General features: G+C 40.1%; 1 protein-coding gene across 1 annotated transcript; it reads left to right on the top strand.

The window, feature by feature from the left end:
- Positions 1-3,358: 3,358 nt before the first annotated feature.
- On the top strand, positions 3,359-10,777 carry LOC108894010 (beta-2 adrenergic receptor). Its single transcript, XM_018692545.2, has 4 exons — positions 3,359-3,603; positions 6,929-7,046; positions 7,159-7,450; positions 7,849-10,777. The coding sequence occupies exons 1-4, from the start codon at positions 3,586-3,588 to the stop codon at positions 8,867-8,869; spliced, it is 1,449 nt and encodes a 482-aa protein (XP_018548061.1). The 5' UTR covers positions 3,359-3,585; the 3' UTR covers positions 8,870-10,777.
- Positions 10,778-21,838: the final 11,061 nt, after the last annotated feature.

Genomic DNA, 21,838 nt, shown 5'->3' on the forward strand with positions numbered 1-21,838 from the left:
TACTGCGCCTGAGAAATACATCTTATCATGCTGCTTATCAGTACATTTCATCCACAGGAACTCTCAGAACATTCTGCAGTAACATAGCCACATTATAGATTGGCTTCACCACTTGGGGAAACCACTCAATACCAAGTCAGACAATCTGTTATTTCTGAGGAAATGTTTAAGCTTTTCAGTTTGACTGTATGTTGGTTTCATTGGGAAGTAACAGAGAAGAAAAGACCTTGATACAGAATCAAACTGGCAAGCTAAAAGTATACACATTAGTCTTCCAAACCACCATAGCATTAAGTCATTTTATTTGACTGACAATCAAGCACTTTGCTTGGAAACATATTGTAGCTTAATTTCTGTCATATGATCCCTTCATGGAGTTCATGGGGTTGTGTTTTGAGTGGTTGAAGTCCAGTGTAGAAACACTGTTGCTGGGTGATTGACAACAATGATCAGTGCTGCCTTGTTCTCTTGTGTTTTTGAATTTCAAAAACCCTGCTGTTTTTTTTAAACAATACTTTTCAATTTTGCCTTCAAGAAATTACATTTATATACTGTTAATTTGGTTTCCCAGTAATGTTATGACAGAAGCATAATTGCTGCATGGGCAAGTCCACAGTATCTCCCTAACCAAGTGCTGTGACCATGACAATCATATGATATCCTGTACTACAAGAACTGAAAAACAAAAGACATTATCAGTTAATGTTCTGCAGATTTGTTCAGTATGATCATTTTGAAACTTGGCACATGTGTTCATTAAAAAAGCATTATGTTTCTCTAATATTTATTTGGCATTGCAAATTGGTATAAATATAATTTCTATAGACAACCTTGACTTGAGAAATTGTTTACATGCAATTCATTTGCAACTACAAATAAAGGAAATGTAATTACATTTTCTATTAACATGATTATGAAATGTTAACAATATCCATTTGTGTCTGCAGCATTATGGAACTTCTTTAATATACTTAGGCCCTCACAACACTTGGTTTAATACAGAGAAAGTGAGTTGAGAAACAGTGTGATTCTTAACATTTAACCAAACCATAATCTTTCCCTGACCTTAACCAAAGTGTTTTTGTTATCTAAACCTGAACACAAACAGGAAACTAGATGTGAACCCTGGTTGCTCAAGTCAAAGTCCAGCACCCACCATCCACCTTGACCAGCTTCCTGCGGCTCTGGTGTGGTACACAAAAGCAGAGTCTCACTTGCTCAAAAATACACCGCTTCTGACCATTATCCAGGCTGTGAGAAACAATTTAGTACGGTACAAATGTAATTTCTAGGAGACAGGGCTGTATATTAATGTATGTCAGACCTCTGAGGTATTCAAATTTTTACATTCACACATTTATATTTTGCTCAAATGGGCTCTTGAAGGCACCACTGCTAAGTTGACCAAGGATGAGGGAGTGGAGAGGATGGATGACGGTTGAAAGAACAGCCCAGAAGGAACTTTGAGTTAACGAAAAAGAGGAAAAAAATCAAATTAGGATCAGACTATAGAAGCAGGAAGCAGAGCTGTGAAATCAGGGGACGGATACTGTAGTGGTTAGAAGGTGTGGTAGGGAGCGGAGAATGTGGAGAGAGGGAGAGGAAGGGATACGACAGGGAGAGGAAGAGGTGTGGATGGGGATGTGTTGGGGTTAGACAGACAGCAGGATGTTCCTACTTTCCCTTAGGAAACAATGTAAAAGTGCATAAGAGACAAACAGTGGGAGAGAGTATGTAAAGAAGAGAACCTGGTTCACAGGACTTCTTGCTAATTTCATCTCGTCAGTTATGCCATCATTGGGTTTTTACTCTTCATCTTATTTGCAGTGGTTTCCTCTGCAGGCAAAAAACCCTTCAAACAAAGTTTCTGCAGGCTGCACTGGGTGACAGCAGCTTGCAGTTGCAGCACAGATTGACAGTTCCCAGCCAAAATAATGACCATAAATCAGATGGGTGGTCGAAACATAATTGACTCAGGCTCTGAAGATGAATCACTGTGTTCAAATGATTACACGCGGTATCACTAATCAGCCGTCTTGGCCGCATGGATGTTGCTCTGGGCTCCTTGACAATAACGCCCCAAAAAGATGTAACGAAAAGGAAAGATTAAAGGAGAAGGAGAGATGCAGAGTGGTACTGAGAGGAAGAGAAAAAGACATGGTGTGAAGCTCTCATTGTGGGTTGATGTTTCCTGTTTCCAGGGTAGAAGAAATACCAATAGTGGCTGGGTTGACGTGACAAACAAGCAAAAAAAGGTAACCTATTTTCTTAATAATGTGATAAGATGTGGGACACCTCTTAATTGTGAATTCTTTCTCACAAAAGATGGCACCGACTGGCAAAGTGAAACAAGCAACTTTCATGAAGTTGTTGTTTGTGGACTTACATTCGACTCAAACAAACATATCTCACATTATTAGCATAAATCAGTATGAATTAGTGAGAATGAATGCTTTGTTTGTGATGGACTGTTCAGTTGGCCTGCTGTTTCCATCTAGGTCGAGGGTGGTTTAACTGCACCACATGTGCTTTGTGTGGGAGGCTTTTGTTGTGCATGTGCAGGTTATCGTCTGCATAGAGGAAGAACATTGTGTACGATGATGCATGAGAAACACTCAGATCATCTTTACTGAAAGTTTCACCTGGTACATTCTGTGGTATGTGGGGACATTGAACAGGGTTGTGTTTATTTATGTAGTTGTGCTGCCTCTCGCTGAGATAATAGAGCTAAAAATACAGGATGACTACCATTGCTTTGTCCTTAAAGGCCACTATATTGATAATACTGTATATTGCATATTACCTCCATGTGTATTCGGCTTCAAGTTCATCCACCACTTTGGGGCCTTGATAACCACAGGGTCCTCAAAGTGACATGGTGGCAACAGTCCAGAGTCTGCACAGTGCAATGGTCAATGCAGAGTAGGGTCTAACGGTGACTTGGAGGTTATAAAGGGCAGTTCTTCACTGTCCTGCAGGCTAGCACCAGAGGCAAATTAGACTCTTTCTGATATAAAGATGTGGAAATACAGTATAGAAGGGTGTTCAGGTTGAAGGCTGTTACGATACGACTACTCAACAGTCAAAAACACAAGTCTGTGGTTTTTATTTGGCAGCTCAGAAGTGTGGATGTGAAATAGGGTGGTGCAGTAAAACGGCTCCGAAAACATTCCCTGAATAAATAAAGGTTAAAAAACTAAGGTTTCCCAGAGGGCACAGGGTGCTGCCGAGCTGTCAGTGCACTGCAGACATGAGATATACACTAAAAGCCAGTCCTTGTCCTCTGATAGGCTACTGTCCCAGTGTGATGTCATTGGGGCTTGCTTATAAAAAGGCTGCCGGTCTCAGCTGCTTCAAAAGGGCAAGTGTGGCTGCAAGAGTGTGTTGATACATGAGCACATACAGGAGAGAGAGAACGACAGAGTCGACAAATGTGTGTGGGTGTGTGTTACACACAAAACTAGACATTCATAACTCAAGCAAAAAAGGAAGAGAGGCTGAAAGCTGCTGACAAACACATTATGATGATACTTTGTTTTGTGGATTTAAAGGCCTCTGGATTATCAAATCACTGGATTGTAAAGCATGGGGCAGAGCCTGGAGGTAAGAACAGTAACTGCAAGTCTGGTTTACGGACATATGTTTCATGCATACACTGTGTTCTCAGTGCATATATTATACTATTATAATACTTATAAAGCATTAAAGGAATTTAGTCTTAAATCACATGCTAATAGATAAACTCAGTACCAGTTTTTCTAGCAGTACAAAATCACTTTTTATAGTTTTTACACTGTAAAAGATCCAGATTTTCACCAATTGTAACAGTGTATTAAAATAAAAAAAACTATGTTGGACAAAGTAGAAACTGATAACATGTCTCTAACATGTAATGAGTCGATTTTACAAACATGTTAAAAACTAAAAGTATTAAATTATTTAAAAAACATCATTCTGATTCTTTTCTTTATATATACAGTGGCTAAATGAAAAAGATTTACCAGAAATAACTATGATTTTTTTTTTCAATGTGAGTAGTTTTCTCACATTCAGTGAATCCAAACTGGCTTTCATCTTTAACATATACAGTTTATTTTATCAGGACAGCAAAATGTTTTATGATGTGTTAATGGAGCATTTGTGGTTTTCACTAAATGTACAAAGACATCTCTCTCCCCTAACAGTTTGGTCTACTGCCGTCAGTTTATTCTACAAAGCCCTGCATAAGCTGTGGGTTCTGTGTGCGTGTGTATTTTTGTGTTTGCACATGCACTTGTGTCTGTGTGTTTGTGTGTGTTCACATACTATTGTGGGCATTTTTGTGTGTTTAAGTGCTCGGCGTAACTTGCCACCACTGAGCTTCCTCTGCTTACTGATGTATTTATGTCTGAGTAAATCTTTTGTGTTTAGCTCTAGGTCTCTTTGTGTGTGTGTGTGCGACTGTTTAAACAGCTCAGACAGGGAGGAGAGTGTAGACTCTTTTGCTTAACTGTGTGTTAGTGCAGGTATCCTCCCAGATTATTGATCTGATCAATGGGGGCAGTGAATAATCATCATAAAGGGTGGCAGGATCAGGCTTCATGAATAAAGCAACAGTGGACTGACGCCTTTATAAACATAAATAAAGATTAAATCATGTCTGTGGTTATACATTAAATATCTTAGTATTAGATGATGTATTATCATCAGGGCAGGTTGTGCTTTGCCTCATCCATTACAATTTAAACAGCCTTTTAAGCACCAGTATTGAAAAATTGATTTGAACTTTTCAGCAGATCCATCATTTACCCCACACGCTGGCACCTCCATATTTCCCATATATGCAAATGCTGAGTTGATGAGACTTTAGGTATGATGACAAATTCTGACACAAACGTGCTGTGGACTGCAGACAGAATGACTGACAGCGCACTAACAATGATGATTAATACACGCTGCCTTGCAACACTAATCCAGTGACACTGTAAGGCTCCACTTATGAGATGATTGTCATAAAAAAATAATCTCATCACGGTCCACCCTGGTATTTTGAATTGCATCCCAAAATTCAACACTTTGCTCATTGACCGCAGGAGAAGTGGGTAAACACTCATGAATCAATGTGCCTATTTGCAGCTGGCATTAATATATGTTGTGAGTGTTTGGATTGCGTTGGGATAAAGTCAGCATATGCATAAACCCAAGTGTGCAACCAAGCAACCTCTCATTAAAAAACATAAGCTGTACATGGTGTTCCCTTTTGACTGAACAACAAAAATAAATAAACTGCCACTTACGAAGCAAACTGTTAAAATCCAACTCAAACAGTAAAACTGTAAGACCGCTTATGATCCAAAACCATCATAGACCACTGCTTACTTTACAGCACCATCCCCCGACTGTCACAAGATGGACAGTCAGAATGAGGATCACCAGGTGTTTGCTGTCAATTAGACCACTGCTGTAAAAGAGGCTTTTATGTCCGCCAACCTACACTATATGAATGAAAGCTGATGTCTTTCCCTCCTACTCATATTGTGCAGCATGACTATGAAAATAACTGAGTAATAAAAAAATGCATGATATTAAAAGTTCTTTTTTATGGGGTGATGCCTGTGATCGTGTCCAGGCAGGTGAGTCATTTTGTGCTGCTACATTCACACGCAACCATAGCAATAAGGCAAACTATTTAAGCTGCCTGGTGTTGCTCTGGCAATGTTACTGCCGCAAACACTATTGCATAAACTGCGTAACTCATATTGTCCAAACTCTTCCCTAGGATCCTCGCATAAGCCTGGCATATGGAAATGAGGAATGATTAGATAAGAGAAGAAAAATATAAACTCTACACAAACAACTGTATACTGTCGTTTACCATGATAACATTTCAAGTCCAAGCAAGGACAGTTTTGCATGTCACTCCTCCTCCCCCCTCTCTGCTCATTGTGGGCCACTGTACTATCCAATATCACAAAAAAGAATAAACAAAAGCAGAATAATTTTCTTAACATTAATTAACTGAAAAACAAAGGTAAATGGCAGAGAGAGGCAGAGACAGCTCACAGTCTGTGCTATTGTACTGTGTCATAGCAGTTATTACATGTGTGTATATGTTGCCAATGGGGACACAGACTCAAAGGCATGCAGACCGCCTGACTTGACTCATGATAACACAAAAGAACATATAACCTCCCCTGTGAAAAAACACATATGTTCATCTCTGCAAGATAACAGCAGGCAGAACTCTGACCCAGTTTGAAATCAGTTTTAAGATGCAATTTGATGTTATTTGATAGAAAGGCTTATTTTCTGCCATCCAAATATTGTAACTCATTTGCATGTTGGGGACACAGTGATCTTTCTGTGCACCCATACACACACACACACACACACACACACGTGTGTCACAGGCACAACCACATGATAGGCATTTGCAAGGGCTAGCCTTCCTCACTTACCACTATAGGCACACTGGCTGACGCTGTAACTATTTTCTCAGTGTGTGAGAAAGCGTGGGAACAAAAACACAACCACAGCCAGTTTCCATTTCTTGTTTGTAGCAGCCTAACAGATCAAATGCCAGTGAGACATGTTCCCCTAAGAAAGCTGCTATGTGTGATCACACCTGAGTGGTGTAGCCCAGGGATTAAAGAAAGACTTGAAGCCTATACAGGACTGAGCACTTGACTCTTAAGCACAGCCTGTACTGAACACTGTAAATGCCATAAACAGTGCACATTTCTAACTGCATCACAAACAAACAAATGTACAAACACAAGCCATCCATCTCTCGTAGAAGTGCACCTCCAATGTACTGTGCCTTTTAAACTCCTCTCATACAGGATAAGTCAAAGTGCAGCTGTTCTGAATTTCAATCATTCTAAAAACATGCATAACAAGTTTTATTTTTGTTCATCTGTTTATGTTATTCTGTGTTTTATGATTGTAGATCATGAAGTGTGTGAACCAGTCACAGCACAGCAACTCCTCACTGGTGGAGTACAGAGATCCAGAGATTGTGCTGCTTGGTGCTGCTATGGCCATTCTGATTCTGGCCATAGTTTTTGGTAAGTTACAAAATATTTCATCGTTTCATTTAGTTGGGGGATTTTTTGATTAACTGATTGGACGGTGAAAACTAACCTACATTACTCTTGACATATCTTTTCCTCTGTCAAGGTAACATCCTGGTGATTACAGCCATCCTGCGGTTCCAGCGGCTCCAAACGGTCACCAACCTCTTCATTACCTCTCTGGCTGTTGCCGACCTCATCATGGGCATGGTTGTGGTGCCTTTTGGTTCCAGCAACATCTTGCTGCAACACTGGCAGTTTGGAAACATCATGTGTGACCTCTGGACAGCTACTGACGTGCTGTGTGTAACAGCCAGTATCGGAACACTGTGTGTGATTGCTCTGGACCGCTACCTCGCCATCACCTCGCCACTCCGATACCCAACACTGCTCACCAGGTATGACCAACATGTTGGTTCTGGTTGTGTGGGAGTTGAAGTAATATCGTCAAAGAGTCAAAAGCAGTTCTTAAAAGCATTTTAGTTGCTAATCAATTGGTGGAGACCAAAAATAGAGCTAAAAGAGAGTGAATGTTGGACTCCGATAATACGTAAGTGTCATGTTCACAACTTGTTTTTACTGCCCCCATGTGGACAAAAACAAAACAAACAGATCTAATCATTTTGCAAAGAACCAGTTCCAGTAGGAGCCCGTAATTAAACTTTGTTGCCTTTGCGTCTTTATTGCAGCCACCATAATATTAAGCCTGCACAATATTTCTATATCTATCTGTGTTTTAACTCACATTTTTATAATATTCTTTCCTTGTGTGTGCTATCTCTTTGCTTTGTGACAGGGGTCGGGCCTTGGCGGTGATACTTGGGGTGTGGACAGTAGCCTCCCTCATCTCCTTCCCGCCCATCCATCTGAAGTTGTGGGTGGCAAACAATACAAATGCTCTGAATTGCTCAAGGAGAGAGGACTGCTGTGAGTTCAACACCAATCCAGAGTATGCTGTGTCCTCCTCAGTTGTATCGTTCTACCTGCCACTGGTGGTGATGATTTTCCTGTACACTCGGGTGTTCCAGGAGGCCCAGAAACAGTTGGAGAAGATCAGAGGCAGGGAGAGGCATTTCTATAATTTGCATTACACTGCACAGCCGGTGCTGGGTAAACTCAAGGCAGGAGCTGAGTTGGGAGAGGATAGACTAAACCTGCAGAAAACAGAAAGCATGGAAACTGGTATAGGGGAAAAGGGAGAAGAGAACAGATCAAGGACAGAAAAGGGGGAAGGAAAATATTCTGCCACAAAGCGTCTTAAGATTTGTCTGAAGGAGCACAAGGCTGTAAAAACTCTGGGGATTATCATGGGGACCTTCACACTGTGTTGGCTGCCCTTCTTCATCCTCAACATCCTCCATCACTGGATCTGCTTGGGTGACATTGATCTAGTCTTCAAACTCCTCAACTGGCTGGGATACGCCAATTCAGCCTTCAACCCGCTCATCTACTGCCGAAGCCCCGACTTCAGACACGCCTTTCAGGAAATACTCTGTTTGAGGGGAAAGGGGGGAGGCTGGGCAGGGAGGAGAGGATGGAGATGGGGACGGGGATGGTGCAAAGAGAGAAATAATCACTCCAAGCCCTTAGGGAGGACAAATGGGGACTCAGACCTGAATAGGGGGCTGGATGTTCACCAGAGGACAGGGTGGGAGGGCAGTCTGGAGAGCTCTATCCGAGACAGCCCGCTCACCCTGACTTCTGCGACTTCTTGCTGTGAGCAGGTTTTAGAGGTAGCTCCGGGTTCTCAGACGAACTGGCAGGCTAACAGTTCTGCTAATGGGAGCTGTAAGCAAAATCTGACTTCTATTGCTTGACCAAATAGGATATTAGAATTCATATTGTGCAGTAAACACCAGTTTGATGACGTTTATCGTGTCTGTGTTGAGAACAACTCAACTTTTTGATCGATTTGAGCCCGTAGCTCATTGTGTTGTCAACAAATACCCTGTCAGGTGTATTTCTGTCAGTGTTACTGGGTTTTACTTGTGTTCACAGTTCAACATTGTAGATCACAACTACAAAGGCAGCTACACAAGTAGACCATATTTCGCAGCATGTGTCAGCTCTAAAAGAGGTCTGACTACTTGAGAGACAACTTTATTGAATAAATAAAACCAAGCATTAAAAGTTTCATCAAACTGGTACTTATAACAGAGGTATTATTGGAAGTTGCCTCTGTTATTTTATCCACCCATTGTTTGTATGAATTAGACTGCATATGAATTGTTACTGAACAGGTCAAATAAGCATTACATTTTAAGGATACATGAGCTGTTACATGTATCACAGTAAATAAGCGATGACTGCTGGATAGTGATACAAATATCTTGCATGTTCATGCATTCCATATAGTCAAAATTCAAAGTTGCTGTAGCACCAACTACTTATGATCAATGGTAGAACATTCAGAATTTACTGAACAACTTCCACTGGACTTGCTATTTTCTACATAAACCCACACGGCAGGAAACACGAGCAGGAATTTAGCACTACATTTATAGTGTTAATAACTTTGTCTGCCAACAACAAAAGTCCAAACGAAACCACCACAAAGAAGAGATTTAAAAAAAAAAAAACTCTGTTGTTTGCCCTTTGGCTAAAAGTCTTATTAAGAGAGAGAGGGTCCCATTTGAAGCTCACTTATAATAACCGACCTCAGACTATCAAAAACAGTCTGTTTTTTCATTCCTTCCTGATAAACCTCACAGCTGGTCCAAAACCATTTACTGGTGTATTTGTGTATCAGATAAACATCTTGTGACTATAACTGTTCTTTCTCTCACTGTGCTCTGTCTCTTTCATCACGTATTTGCTGGGTCTATTTTCCCTCTCTCTCCAAACATTGCTATCTACCAACTCTTACCTTTTATATCCCGTCTGCTTTAACTCTTTTATAGTAAGAACATTGTAATCTGTCAGACAGAGCTGGGGAGATAATTTTCAAGCAGTGGGATCTGTTTCCACAGAATCATCTTTTACGCTCTCTGTCAAAACATAGCAATCAAATTACACGTTTAAGTATATTACTCAGAAACTTGGTCGAAGGGAAAGTATTTGGATTAGTTTTTATGTAATTACATTACTCAAAATCAAATCACATTTTGAAAATAACCTCCCCAGCCCTGCTTTTACATGTATAAATAATTATTTAAGTTGGATTAAAACAAAATAGTGTACTGTAAATATGATCTGCAAGTGTCTGTCTGTATGTTTTGTGTACATGTGATTTCAGTGATTGTTGACTGTTGTGTGCATTTTAAAACTTGAAACATGCCACTGAATATCTGTAATTTACTGTAATGTGATAGGGATTTGGTTTATCTAACAGCCCAGAAAAGAAAACTGTAGTTTTGTCTTCAGTGGGAATAAAATAGAATAGCTGAGTTTTAAAATGCTTTGTGACAAATGCCAGAAATTACAGGCACTGATCACACTGTCCCACGTAATAAATCTAATTTATCTGGCTCTCAAAAAAGAGAAAAAATCAAACTATGATGTCTGTTGATACAGGTGGACATTTGATTAAATGCATTAAGCAGCACTGAAATACCAGTGTGTCTATCTTCGGATTCTTTGACAAATCTGAAACTGAAAGTTAGTTTGAGAAGTGGATTCTCTTTTCTACCTCTGTCAGCCACATGAATGTCATTTCATCTCTGTACATATTTATTCGTAAACTGTTGTACATGTTTGTGAGTAAAAAGATGAAGTTTGAAACTGTATTTTTTTGAATGCCTTGCTCACCTATGTGTGTGTATTTGCATGTGTCTGTGTTGGTGGATGATGGGTGGTCAGGCAGAGAGGGAAAGATAAGAAAAAGAGGAACATGTGCCTAACATAACAGCAGACAAATAAGAATAAAATTTGAGTAATATCTTCCAACACTATTCACAGCTTGTAGGGAAATGTGTGGTTATTTGGCCAAACCAGGATGCAACTAAACATGTGTGATATACCACCTACTTTGGGATGTGCTCCTAGTAAAATTATTCTCTTTCTTTGGTTCCAAAATACCAGTAAATCCAAATGTTTTTGACGTCACTTGCAGAACTCCTCCTTGTGAAAAAGAGCAGTGTAGACATGGTTTGTCAGACTGAATGCTAATCTAATCCTTCCTTTCAACAGGGCTGGCAACTGCATAGAAAAGTTTTCATTTTAGCACTGGCACTCACTGACAATCTATAATGGAAATAGTGGTTTGGCAAGTAGCCAGCTGGGCTAAAAAAAATCATTCATTCTGACAGAAGGAGCTGCATGCTGTTGACCAAACACAACATTCATCAAAAAATTTAATTACATACACAGCCATAGTTTCTTATAACGCAGATGACAACCAGGCAGTTTGGAAAAAGCTTTGCCTCAAAAGGCTCTTTGTGAACAAATAACATGAGATAGGGAAATGTGATTCTGGTCGCGCTGCACCTTTAACCTTTCTAACTAAGCCCACAGGACAGATGCTTTTTGTGCTTATTCAGTCATCCAGGTTATTCATGAAGAAACAGCTTGCCTGTTTGCATTCAAGCTAAGGTGTATGCCTGTGTGTGTGTGTGTGTGTGTGTGAAGGATGATGTACAGTGGCAGGTGCAGGCGGTCACAGCAGCTACAGTATCAGCTGCTGCAGAGGAAATACAATCAGCTATATTACCCTAATACACACTCACACACACACACACACACACACACACACAGAGCGAGACATTTAAATATGAAAACACACTGTGTGTCCATGTGAAGTGCGACCTGTTTCCATGGAACTACATTCCAGTTGAGGAATGTTAAGGTTAATGTACTTAACATGCCTTTGTGTTACGTGTCCTGTGTGTTAGCCGCGTCCTGGGGGGTATTGTGTTTATTTTCATTCGTGCTGGTTTTTAGTATTAAAATGTTACATTAAAAAGATGATTGTCCTCTAGATGTTGGCATTTTTCATGGATTAATTTAACACCAAGCACTTTCACTGACCTCTGCTGGTTGAAAGTGTCGAGGCAGTAACTGCACCTAACTGTTCGTCTAACATACAGTACATCGAGCACACTTATACATCACTGCAGCAGTGATGCAATGCAGCACCAACGAGTCCACAAAAATAAAAATTCTCATCTGGTGTCATTTAAAAGCAGTTCTCGTCACATGGCTCTGACCTCAGCTTTGGTGAGGATCATGTGAAAAAATTTCCCCTCAGTGGTTTTATTACATAAAATAGTTTGTTCTTAATACTGAAAATTTTAATTTCAGGATCATTTCTTCTGAAAACAGATCTCATTTCTTCATCTCTTATCTCAATCATCTCTTAATAAAGCCTTTAACTGATTTGCATCAGACTTTCAGATTGATACACAGATATTAATAGCAGATATTCTCATTTCCACTCTGTGTCCACACACATCATTTCCCTCTGTGTGTCTGTGTATCTGTTTACTACTATCCGTTGACCATTAACCCTAATTTAAGATCATGATGTTTTTGCATTATAAGAACAGCTGAGAAAAGGATCAGTTGAAAAAGGCATGTTTGAAACGTTTTACATCCTGTCACCTTCCTGTCAAACAGTCGTCTGGACGTGTCTGTGTTTTATTTTGTTATGAGGTGTTAACTAGCATTTTAGAGCTGACAAGGGGCACATATATCCTGTGTGATTACTCACAAGCAAACACACAAACATGCATGATTACACGCTGGTACAAGAGGACACACACAAATACATGCACACATACACACTCCTGTTGACAGGCAGATGCAATTTAATCCCTGCAGATCAAAACAGAGACCCTCTGGGCTGTGCCTCAGGCTTTTGTACACAGTACACAGAGCTAGAGGTATGCCCTCTGGATAAATAAACACACACACACACACACACACACACACACAGACACATAGGTGTACCTGTAAAAAGGCTGACAGGCATTTACACTGTATATTCACAAAACACAAGTATATATATGTGCACACATACATGCACCCACAGAAGCTAGTTCATGTAATATAATAAGCACACATTACTGCATACACACACACACACACACACACACACACAAGCAATGCAGAATATGCAGAATATACATTCACAGATACACAATGTCCTGAATGTGTGTGTGAGGGAGACAGAGGGAGATATTCCAAGTGTATCTTATGATCACAGAGAGTTTATAGATGGTGAGCTTGTGTTGCTGCCTGAACTGAAGTCGACCCAACATCTGCTGCCAAAAAGCAAGAAAGACAGTGAGAACAGACAGATCCTCTGTGTGAGTGTGTGTTCATCTGTCGCTGTCACACACGTACAAAAACACTGCATTTCTTTGTGAGTGTTGTGGGGCTTTGCAACACCTTAATACAGCAGTTCTTCTTCTTAAATGTCAACCTGTATAAAATCTCTGACTGCAACATATACATGTCTAAATATTAGTTTTGCTTCAATGGGAGGATCAGTTTTGTAGTTAGTTCAGTCACAAAGAGGAGTTACAGATAGACATGAAACAGACTGGTCAAAGAGAATAAAGTTGGAGCTCATGGCACCATCAAACAGGGTTTCACCGACGCTAAAATAGCTAAATATGAGCACTTCTAAGGCTGCTTTCCTGCTATTTCCCCCCCTTTGTATGTATCTCAATGTGTGGCCTGAGTGACTGCTCTTATACACCGCGCTGCTGTTTGCACAGAGACGTTACATAATGTTTGTCTGTCCTTGGGTGCTTGGGTGGAGGCATCTGAGAGTCACTCGATGCAAGTGTCCTCTTTGAACTGAAGCAATAAACTGAAAGACAACAGGAGTGTGAGTGAGTGAGAGGAGAGATACACAAGATGCACACACACAAAAAGCATCAGAGAAACAAGCACATGTGCTGGCAACAGATGTTTTTTATTAGCTTTTATGACATCCCTCAGACTTAAAAAGTTAATCATCATATTTAGAAAAGCTTTTGTTTTGGTAGTTATGTCAGATTTTGCACGTCTGTTTTGACCTGAGAAAATGAATGGAGGACAATAGAATATACAGTATATTTCAGTATTATTTTTACAGTACATTACAGCAGAGCAAAGAATTGAAACAGACATACAGACTCAAACACACAGGCCCATCACTTTATGAATTGTATCCATAAACAGTGGGCACTGAGTGGTATGCTCTGCTTCTCCACAAATCTCCACAGCCTATATCTTATATATACAACACTGGTGCAAGAAAATGGCAAATTAAACTTGTGCTTTTTAGACCAACTTTTTAACTACAGATGAGCGGCTGACAAATATATCAGAGGCCTGTCTCTATAATGCTCGCTCTCTCTTTATGTCTCACTAAATGGCTTATGATATCTTCTTCAGTCAATCTCTGTCAGGATTTGATCACCAATTGGAAATGGCCAAGAACTACATGGAAAAAAATCTAGAAAATAAACTTTACAGGAAAATATAGATGCTTCTTTTTAAAAGATTTTGCTATGAAATGATAAAAATTTGTATAAATTATATATCAATAATTATATATGACTATTTTAATGCGTTCTGTGTAAAAAAAATAACCCTTTCTATCTGAATTCAAACAGGCCATCAAGCTCACATTAATGTTAGCTAGTTGTGTTTTCTGTTGCACATTAAGTGCAGCCATTGTATAAGCTGCCTGTTTGTGAGGTGGCTGCTTTGGGGATGAATAACAAAAATTATATTATGATATTTTCACTAAAAAAAAGTAACCTGACTGCGTGCTCTCGTAACTTTTTACTCGCTCGAACAGATGCTAATGACAGTTCCGGTTGTAGTGCTAACAGGTGGTAGCACCAGCTACTCCACTGGCCTAACTTTACTGTTTCCTTTATCAACAACAAATATGACAATTTTCTATCAAGACAATTTTCTATCAAGGTCTATTAAAAAGCTTTTATAAAAGCCCTGTGGCTCTGAGACTCAAGGGCACATTGGTTCACGGACATGAAGCAGCCTACACATGATAATCCGTCCTGTGTTACAGCTGCTGCAGCCAGGCTTGTGACCATAAGTGAGAGAAATCCTGACCATAAGTGGGATCATAAGTGGGGGGAAAATGCATGTAGCTGTCTAACAGTGCTGTTAAATCTAGGCTACTTTTCAATCTTAGATAACCTGTAGTTACAACCAAATGACCCTTGACGTCAGTTATGGGAAACAAGCACAACGCAGTCTAATCACAACATGACTCAACACGACACTGGTCAGTTCTGGTAGCTTTGGTCTATAAATAAGGCCTCACTATCTTGCTCACACGTCATTCTGTGGCAGCATACACTGATCCAGTGATTAACTGTAAATGAGACCCTTGATCTGGTTTTGGATCATGACCCTTATCATTGCTGTATTTTTTTCTTCTTTTTTTGTACAAATCTACCAAGCAAGGTCTAATCTGTTAATTTGTGAGATTTAGGGGTGTTAGTAGGTGGATTTTTTAAACTTTGCACAGACACAAAGCCAGGCTGTCCCGCCCTGCTTGCTGTCTTTTTTAAGCTCGTTGTCTCCTGGCTGTAGCTTCACTCCAGCTGTCAAACAAACACAGACAGAGCCTGTCCAAATGTTCGTGACAACAGCAGAGATGTCTTTGCACTACACAAATCCTAACATCGACCATCAAACCAGGAGTAGCCCCTCTTACAGTGTGGATGGTATTTGGGGCCTTGGTGGTATTCTGGGAGTTAAAAGTCAAACAGTCCTGAGCCTCCTATATCCTCTGTATAGATTTACATGACAAACCCATATATTACTGAGACGTGCTGGTGATCCCACACAGCTTTACCAAGCTCAGAGAAGAATTTAAAACAAAACCCTTTGATTTTAGATTTCATTCTGCATTTTATATATTTGTTTTTTTTCCATCAGATTTTGGGGTCATCAGTGCACGAACTGCTCATAAGTCCTCACCTAATAACTAGAATGTATAACCTCTTGACTTTTGGGAAAATATAGCTGATGTTTGAGTAAAGATGATATGAAAAGAATAATTAGTTACTGACTACGTTTCATGGGTGTGTGGATGTTGTTTATCCCCTGAGCATTATGGAAACAGAGGACTGTTCACAGAGCAGTACAAGCGTTGTTTCACTGCCTAATGTTGTGGGTTTTGATGGCTTAGTCACATGTGCCACTTCCACTTACTTTGGAGGGTCAAAAATGTGAATAACACGTCAGAGAAGAGAAAAGAGGGTAATCAAGCGTGCATGTGTGTGTGCAATCATTTGTGCTTCCCTGTTGTTGAAACCAGACCTGGGTATTTCCTGACGTAGTTCCTAACAGATTTGTAGCTCACCGACTGGACACTTGCGGCGCTGCCAACACTGCAACATATGGCGTCACACCAGCTGACTGGACAGCCTTGGCAACAGGCTGCATGTGTGTAGTCCATGTATGTATATCTGTGTGTATATGCATATTTATATGCGTGAGAAACTATTCTGTGTGTGTACATTTGTAGCCTGTGACAGTGAACGCCACCTTAGTTATCACCATCTTGCAAACTTCCCGCTGTGATATTAATAAAGTTCATCTTCTCATCATCTTATGTGTCTATGCAAACCATATTGCCTGTGTGTGTGTGTGTGTGTGTTTGCATCCATGGTACAGTTCCAGGGAAGCACAGGAAGTTAAATATTCCTGATTGTCCTGCTGTCAGTCTGTATTCCATTTGGCAAGTGCTATTGGCTGTGTGTGTAGTCCACTATCCAGCCGAGATCTGACCTGCAACCCAAACGATAACAGAGTTTAAATGCGATAATAATTGCTTCTGCAAATGCTAATGTAATGTTTACAAGTGGTTAACAATGTATTCGTGACACCAGTACTGAAGGGTGGCTCACTTTGTCAAGAATTTAAGAGCTACAGAATCATAACCACCAAGGTTTTGGTTCCCATTTTCAACAGTTTTCTCACGTTTTGGAAATAAAGACCAAGCTCACATCAGCTCTTGCCTTCCACTGTGTACAACAGGCTCATCAGATGTCAATATAACAAAAGTGCCGCTGGTGTTCACGACTCATTCACTCACTGCATGTTAACAGCATCAGATTACATTACATCAGGCCTGATTGGATCTAATTATTTTCGGATTAGATCATCATTTGGACACCTTCTTAGCCAGGCAGACTGAGCGCCATAAAAGAGAAGAGAGACTGAGCCACTTTAATTCACGCTGGCTGTCTGAGGGTGTCGTCGCTCCTGTCGTTTCATTGTGACTTTTATTATCCAATCATGCCAGGATGCATTAGGAGACGACTCTGATAGAAAAATCTAATTTGACTCCCACTGCTACCAAATAATCCAAACAAGACATGGAGGTGTCTCAGGCTTGCTTTGTGATCACATTTCTGTGTTGCCTGGAGGCAATCCAGCTGTGACACACACAACGACAATGTAAACATACATAGGGAGAGAATTAATGCAGATACATAAGTAAGGAGGACATGGATATGCCTGGGCTGTGTCTGATTACGCTGTGATGTGGATCAGATCTCAGAAAAAGTACATTGGCATTGCACAGACAAAGCCTTCATCCTCTGAAGTTTTATACCAAGCTACCAGTTGGTAAAATACCTATTTAATCCTTCCCTTGTCAAACAGGAGACTCAGCTGGTTTATTTCATTATGCTGCTAATTGCCCTTTAAGCTCTGCCAAAGCCTGCTGGATTTTTCCACAGCCAAACTGCATTGCTTGTTACAGAGGACACTTGTGGAGACAAAGAACAAACAAATTTGTAGAAAGACTGTACTCAAGGACGGAAGATAAAGGATTATGATTTACTTTAATTTTCTAATAAAATTAGACAAATATATGGAAATTTTTTTTGAAGGTCCATATTTGTTATAACTGTGTTATCTCCATTCCTGCTTCTCTAATTTCATGCCTTTTCATTTCATATCCAGCCTGAAGCTCTGCTGATCATGACGAAATCTCGTCTGATCATGTGGGTAATTGATATAAAAGTTAAGCAACCAAACAAACAAATGACTATAATAAAAGTCCATTTATGACTGTGAATGGCTTAATTGTAATTGCAGTTTTGTCTATGTAAACAACCTGATGTGACTTCTGTGCGATCTTTATCTCTCTATCATGGGAGGTGGATCCATATTTCATACTGTACGCTCTGTGGTTTCTCACAAATTAACATTTTATCTGACAAACTGAAAGAACAAAAACAGCCTGAAGCAGAGGAAATCAAAATCATAATCCTTTTTATAGTCATAGGCATAATCTTATTTGTGATAAATGTCCAGTCTCAGATATAAACTGATATTATACTATAATGCGTCAAATAGAGGCTCTGGTGTGTTATTAAGGAAACTTTTCTGGCAAAAATTTCACTAGATGAAAGGTTAAGATATAGACAAAGTTAGGCTATTAAAAATCATCCCAATAGGGACATGAATGTTTGTACCAGATTTCATGGAAATCCATGTGAGCCTTGTGGTTACACTGGAGGAAATTTCAGGGGATCACCACAGTCATAGGGATTTATTATCTGAGAACCACAAATGCACAAACGTTTCTACTAGTACTTTTTGTCCATGCTGAGAGAAGTGAAGACTTTGACCTGCAAGGTACAGCCAAATTTAGTAGCTGTAACTGTCAGACATATTTACTAAAAATGTGTTGATAGTCACTTAATTCAATGGACATTTTATTACTCTTTTTACCACTTTTGAGGGTTTTTGTTGGATCTTTTGTATCTTTAAGGACAGTTGGACCAGATCAGGGCTTTGATGATTAAGTCCCTTTTCACTCATGTTACATAAAAAAACAAGGATAAATCAGACACAATAATTTATCACTGCTCAGGTTAGTTTTTCACCGCTGAGTTCACTGCTTGAAATATCACACTGTCCTAAATCACAAGGCAGAAAAGTGAAGTTATGTAACATGATTTGTCTTGGACATCAGTGATGCTCTGGATGTGAGGTTACACATACAGCAGTGAAATGCATTGAGTGTAAAGGTTTACATTAAAGGAGATTATACTTGTCTTTATCTTTTATTAACAAATGGAGTATTTACAGTGTACACATATTCAGACAATGACCGTACAACCGCTGGACAGACAAATCTCCGTAAAACTGAGCTTTACCATAACAAGTCAAGAGCTGTGTGTGGGCCTCATTTTATGTGTAACACACACACACACACACACACACACACACAGCACAGACAATGAGAGAAAAAGACACTGGAATGATAAGATATACGAAGCCACCAGTACTGCAGCAGTAATGCCCAAAATTAGTAAGAGGAGGTCAGCTCTAGCTCTACCATCTCCCACCATGCCTCCCCCTCTCTCTCCCTCTCTAGTAATGCTGAGTCAAAGCAATCCTTTCAACTGTAATTATGGTAATTTAAGGTTTAATTATACTTATGTTGATGTATTGGTACAGAGGTTCTCTAAACTGTATGCCTGTTATGGTCTCATGACTGATAGCCACTGTCCTTGTTGGTATTAATACTGATAACATATACTGTAGACTAAGAGTCTAATAAAGCATCCACTACAGCACCTACAGAAAGAATACAGTAAACCTTTCTGCATCAGACTGCTGCCTGCGTTCAGAGTGGGTTTAAGTTTGGATTTCTGACAACAAATAACAACTCAGCTGCGTATATACTTCACAGAAACCTCTTTTGTTTTAGAATTGAGCACAGTTTTGACTCATCTGTGTCAGATTAGCACATCTGGATTTTAGGATACTCCCAACAGATTTGCTCCAGCTTGGTCTAAATTTAAAGGGGAATGTCCATGAACAGCCCATCAGCTCAGTGAATAGTTCCCTCCTCTGTAAAATCTTCTCATTTCTGCAGCTGAAAAAATCCACCCCCACAACATGATGCTGCTCCCACGCATTACATTACATTTCATTTACTAGATTGGCAGATGCTTTTTTCAATACTAATGCTTCAGTACAGAAAGAGATATTTAAGTAAGTGGTAACTACTAAATCTGTTCATTACAACAAAGTGTAAGGAGATCAGGTGAAGTGAGTCTTTAAGAGATTTTTGAAGATAGAGAGGGGCAGCCCTGCTCTGATAACATTTGGGAGCCTGTTCCACCATCAGGGAACCACCAACGATAACAGTCTGTACTGTGATTGCCTTCTGTTCAGGGACAGCAGTACCACAGAATGTTCCTTGGAGGAACACAGTGGCTGAGGAGGAGCATAAGCCTGTATGATTGAAATCAAATAGATGGGTGCAGGCCCAGAAGTTTCTCAATAGGCGAACATTAGTGACTTAAATTTGATTTGGCCAGCCATGGCTAGCCAGTGGAGGTTAATGAGCGGTGTAGGAGCGACATGTGCCCTTTTCAGCTGATCAAAGACCAGACGCACCACAGCATTCTGGGCCATTTGCAGGTGTTTCACCGTGCATGAAGGAAGACCCACCAGAAAGACATTGCTGTAATGGTGAGGTGAGAGTTAACCACACCCATGCCTCATGGAAAGGATGGTGTTAGATGTTGTAGAACTTTGTGTTGTTGTACAGTCCAGTTTTCAGCAGAATACAGAATTTGTACCTCTATCATCCTTCTATGGTCTTCTCCCATTACAGCCATCTAACTGTATTCAATCAGAGTTGCCCTTAGGTTATGAGTCTCCTATCTGGCCAAGGTCATTTTTGACCAAACTAGCTTTAAACCTTGCTGGTTCCATTTTTTTTTCATTGAACAATAATGCAGCCATCTGTGTTCTTATTAGGCCAACAAGCGTTAACAGTGTTTGCCAGCAAACAAAACAGAGGACTTAATGAATCTGTGCACAGATGCTAGGAATTAGCTGGGAACAGTGCCTATGAACAGGAGGTGAGATGGGATCACTTTTTATTGTTTCTCCTGTCCCTTGACACCAACACTGTGGCCATTTATGATTAACATCTGGAGCCATTTTTGGCCCAGTGCTGTGCTACACTGTTCACACTTTGACCTGTATTCTACTTAGGGGAATACATTTGATTTTGTTGTACCGCATGAAATAAAAGTAACTTATTTTTTACTACAAATGAACCCTTGAATACCTCAAAGGGGACTGGAGAGAATGTCCCTTCTAATCCAGATACATATGAAAATGCATTTTCTCTGTCTGTATCTACACTAAGTCATTAGATACAAAACACCAATTTTAGGTCACAGTGTAGCCAGTAACACTCAGCTGTCTGTGTGTTTTCAGACTGAATTGAGGGTCTCAGTATAGCAAGAGTCAACACTATGTATTTTAGCAGGTAGCACAGTGAAGACAGACATAATAGATGGGAAAAGGCAAAACAAAGTGGCCAAGCGTTGTTAGCTACATTTGGAACATCTTTTGCTTAATGGCAATTTTATCCTCAGGGTCAACTTGACCTGAATCCTTGCTCTGCCTCCATCCTGTCCCCTGTCTCTATGTCTCTCACCTTCTCTCTCTCTCTCTCTCTCTCTCTCTCTCTTTTTAAATCAGGGAACTGTGACACAGTGGAGAACCTGTAGGTGGGTTGCAGTTGGCACTGAGAAGCAGATAATAGTAAATCAATGAAGGGACAATCAACTGTGTGCCGTCTGTCAGCCTCCATCACACACAGCTGGATGTGAATGCATTTAAAAGCTCCAAGCAGCCCAGTCTCTCTAGTCATCATCAAACACATTCTGTGGTTATAGGTCTGAGTTGAGGGGGTCGTGCTTGACAGATAACAGTAAATCAATAGAATCCACTAGCAGCCCCCTATCCTCAACACAGATGGGGCGGTTGAACATCTTCAAATGGCCAGACAATTTGAACTGCAGCATCAGACAGATAATAGGGCAGATGTA

The sequence above is a fragment of the Lates calcarifer genome, linkage group LG20, assembly GCF_001640805.2.
Source record: "Lates calcarifer isolate ASB-BC8 linkage group LG20, TLL_Latcal_v3, whole genome shotgun sequence".
NCBI lineage: Eukaryota > Metazoa > Chordata > Actinopteri > Centropomidae > Lates > Lates calcarifer.

Coding starts and splice junctions, on each gene's coding strand:
- LOC108894010 (XM_018692545.2), top strand. Junction 7,047..7,158: donor GATTCTGGCCATAGTTTTTG/GTAAGTTACAAA, acceptor TCCTCTGTCAAG/GTAACATCCTGGTGATTACA. Junction 7,451..7,848: donor TACCCAACACTGCTCACCAG/GTATGACCAACA, acceptor GCTTTGTGACAG/GGGTCGGGCCTTGGCGGTGA.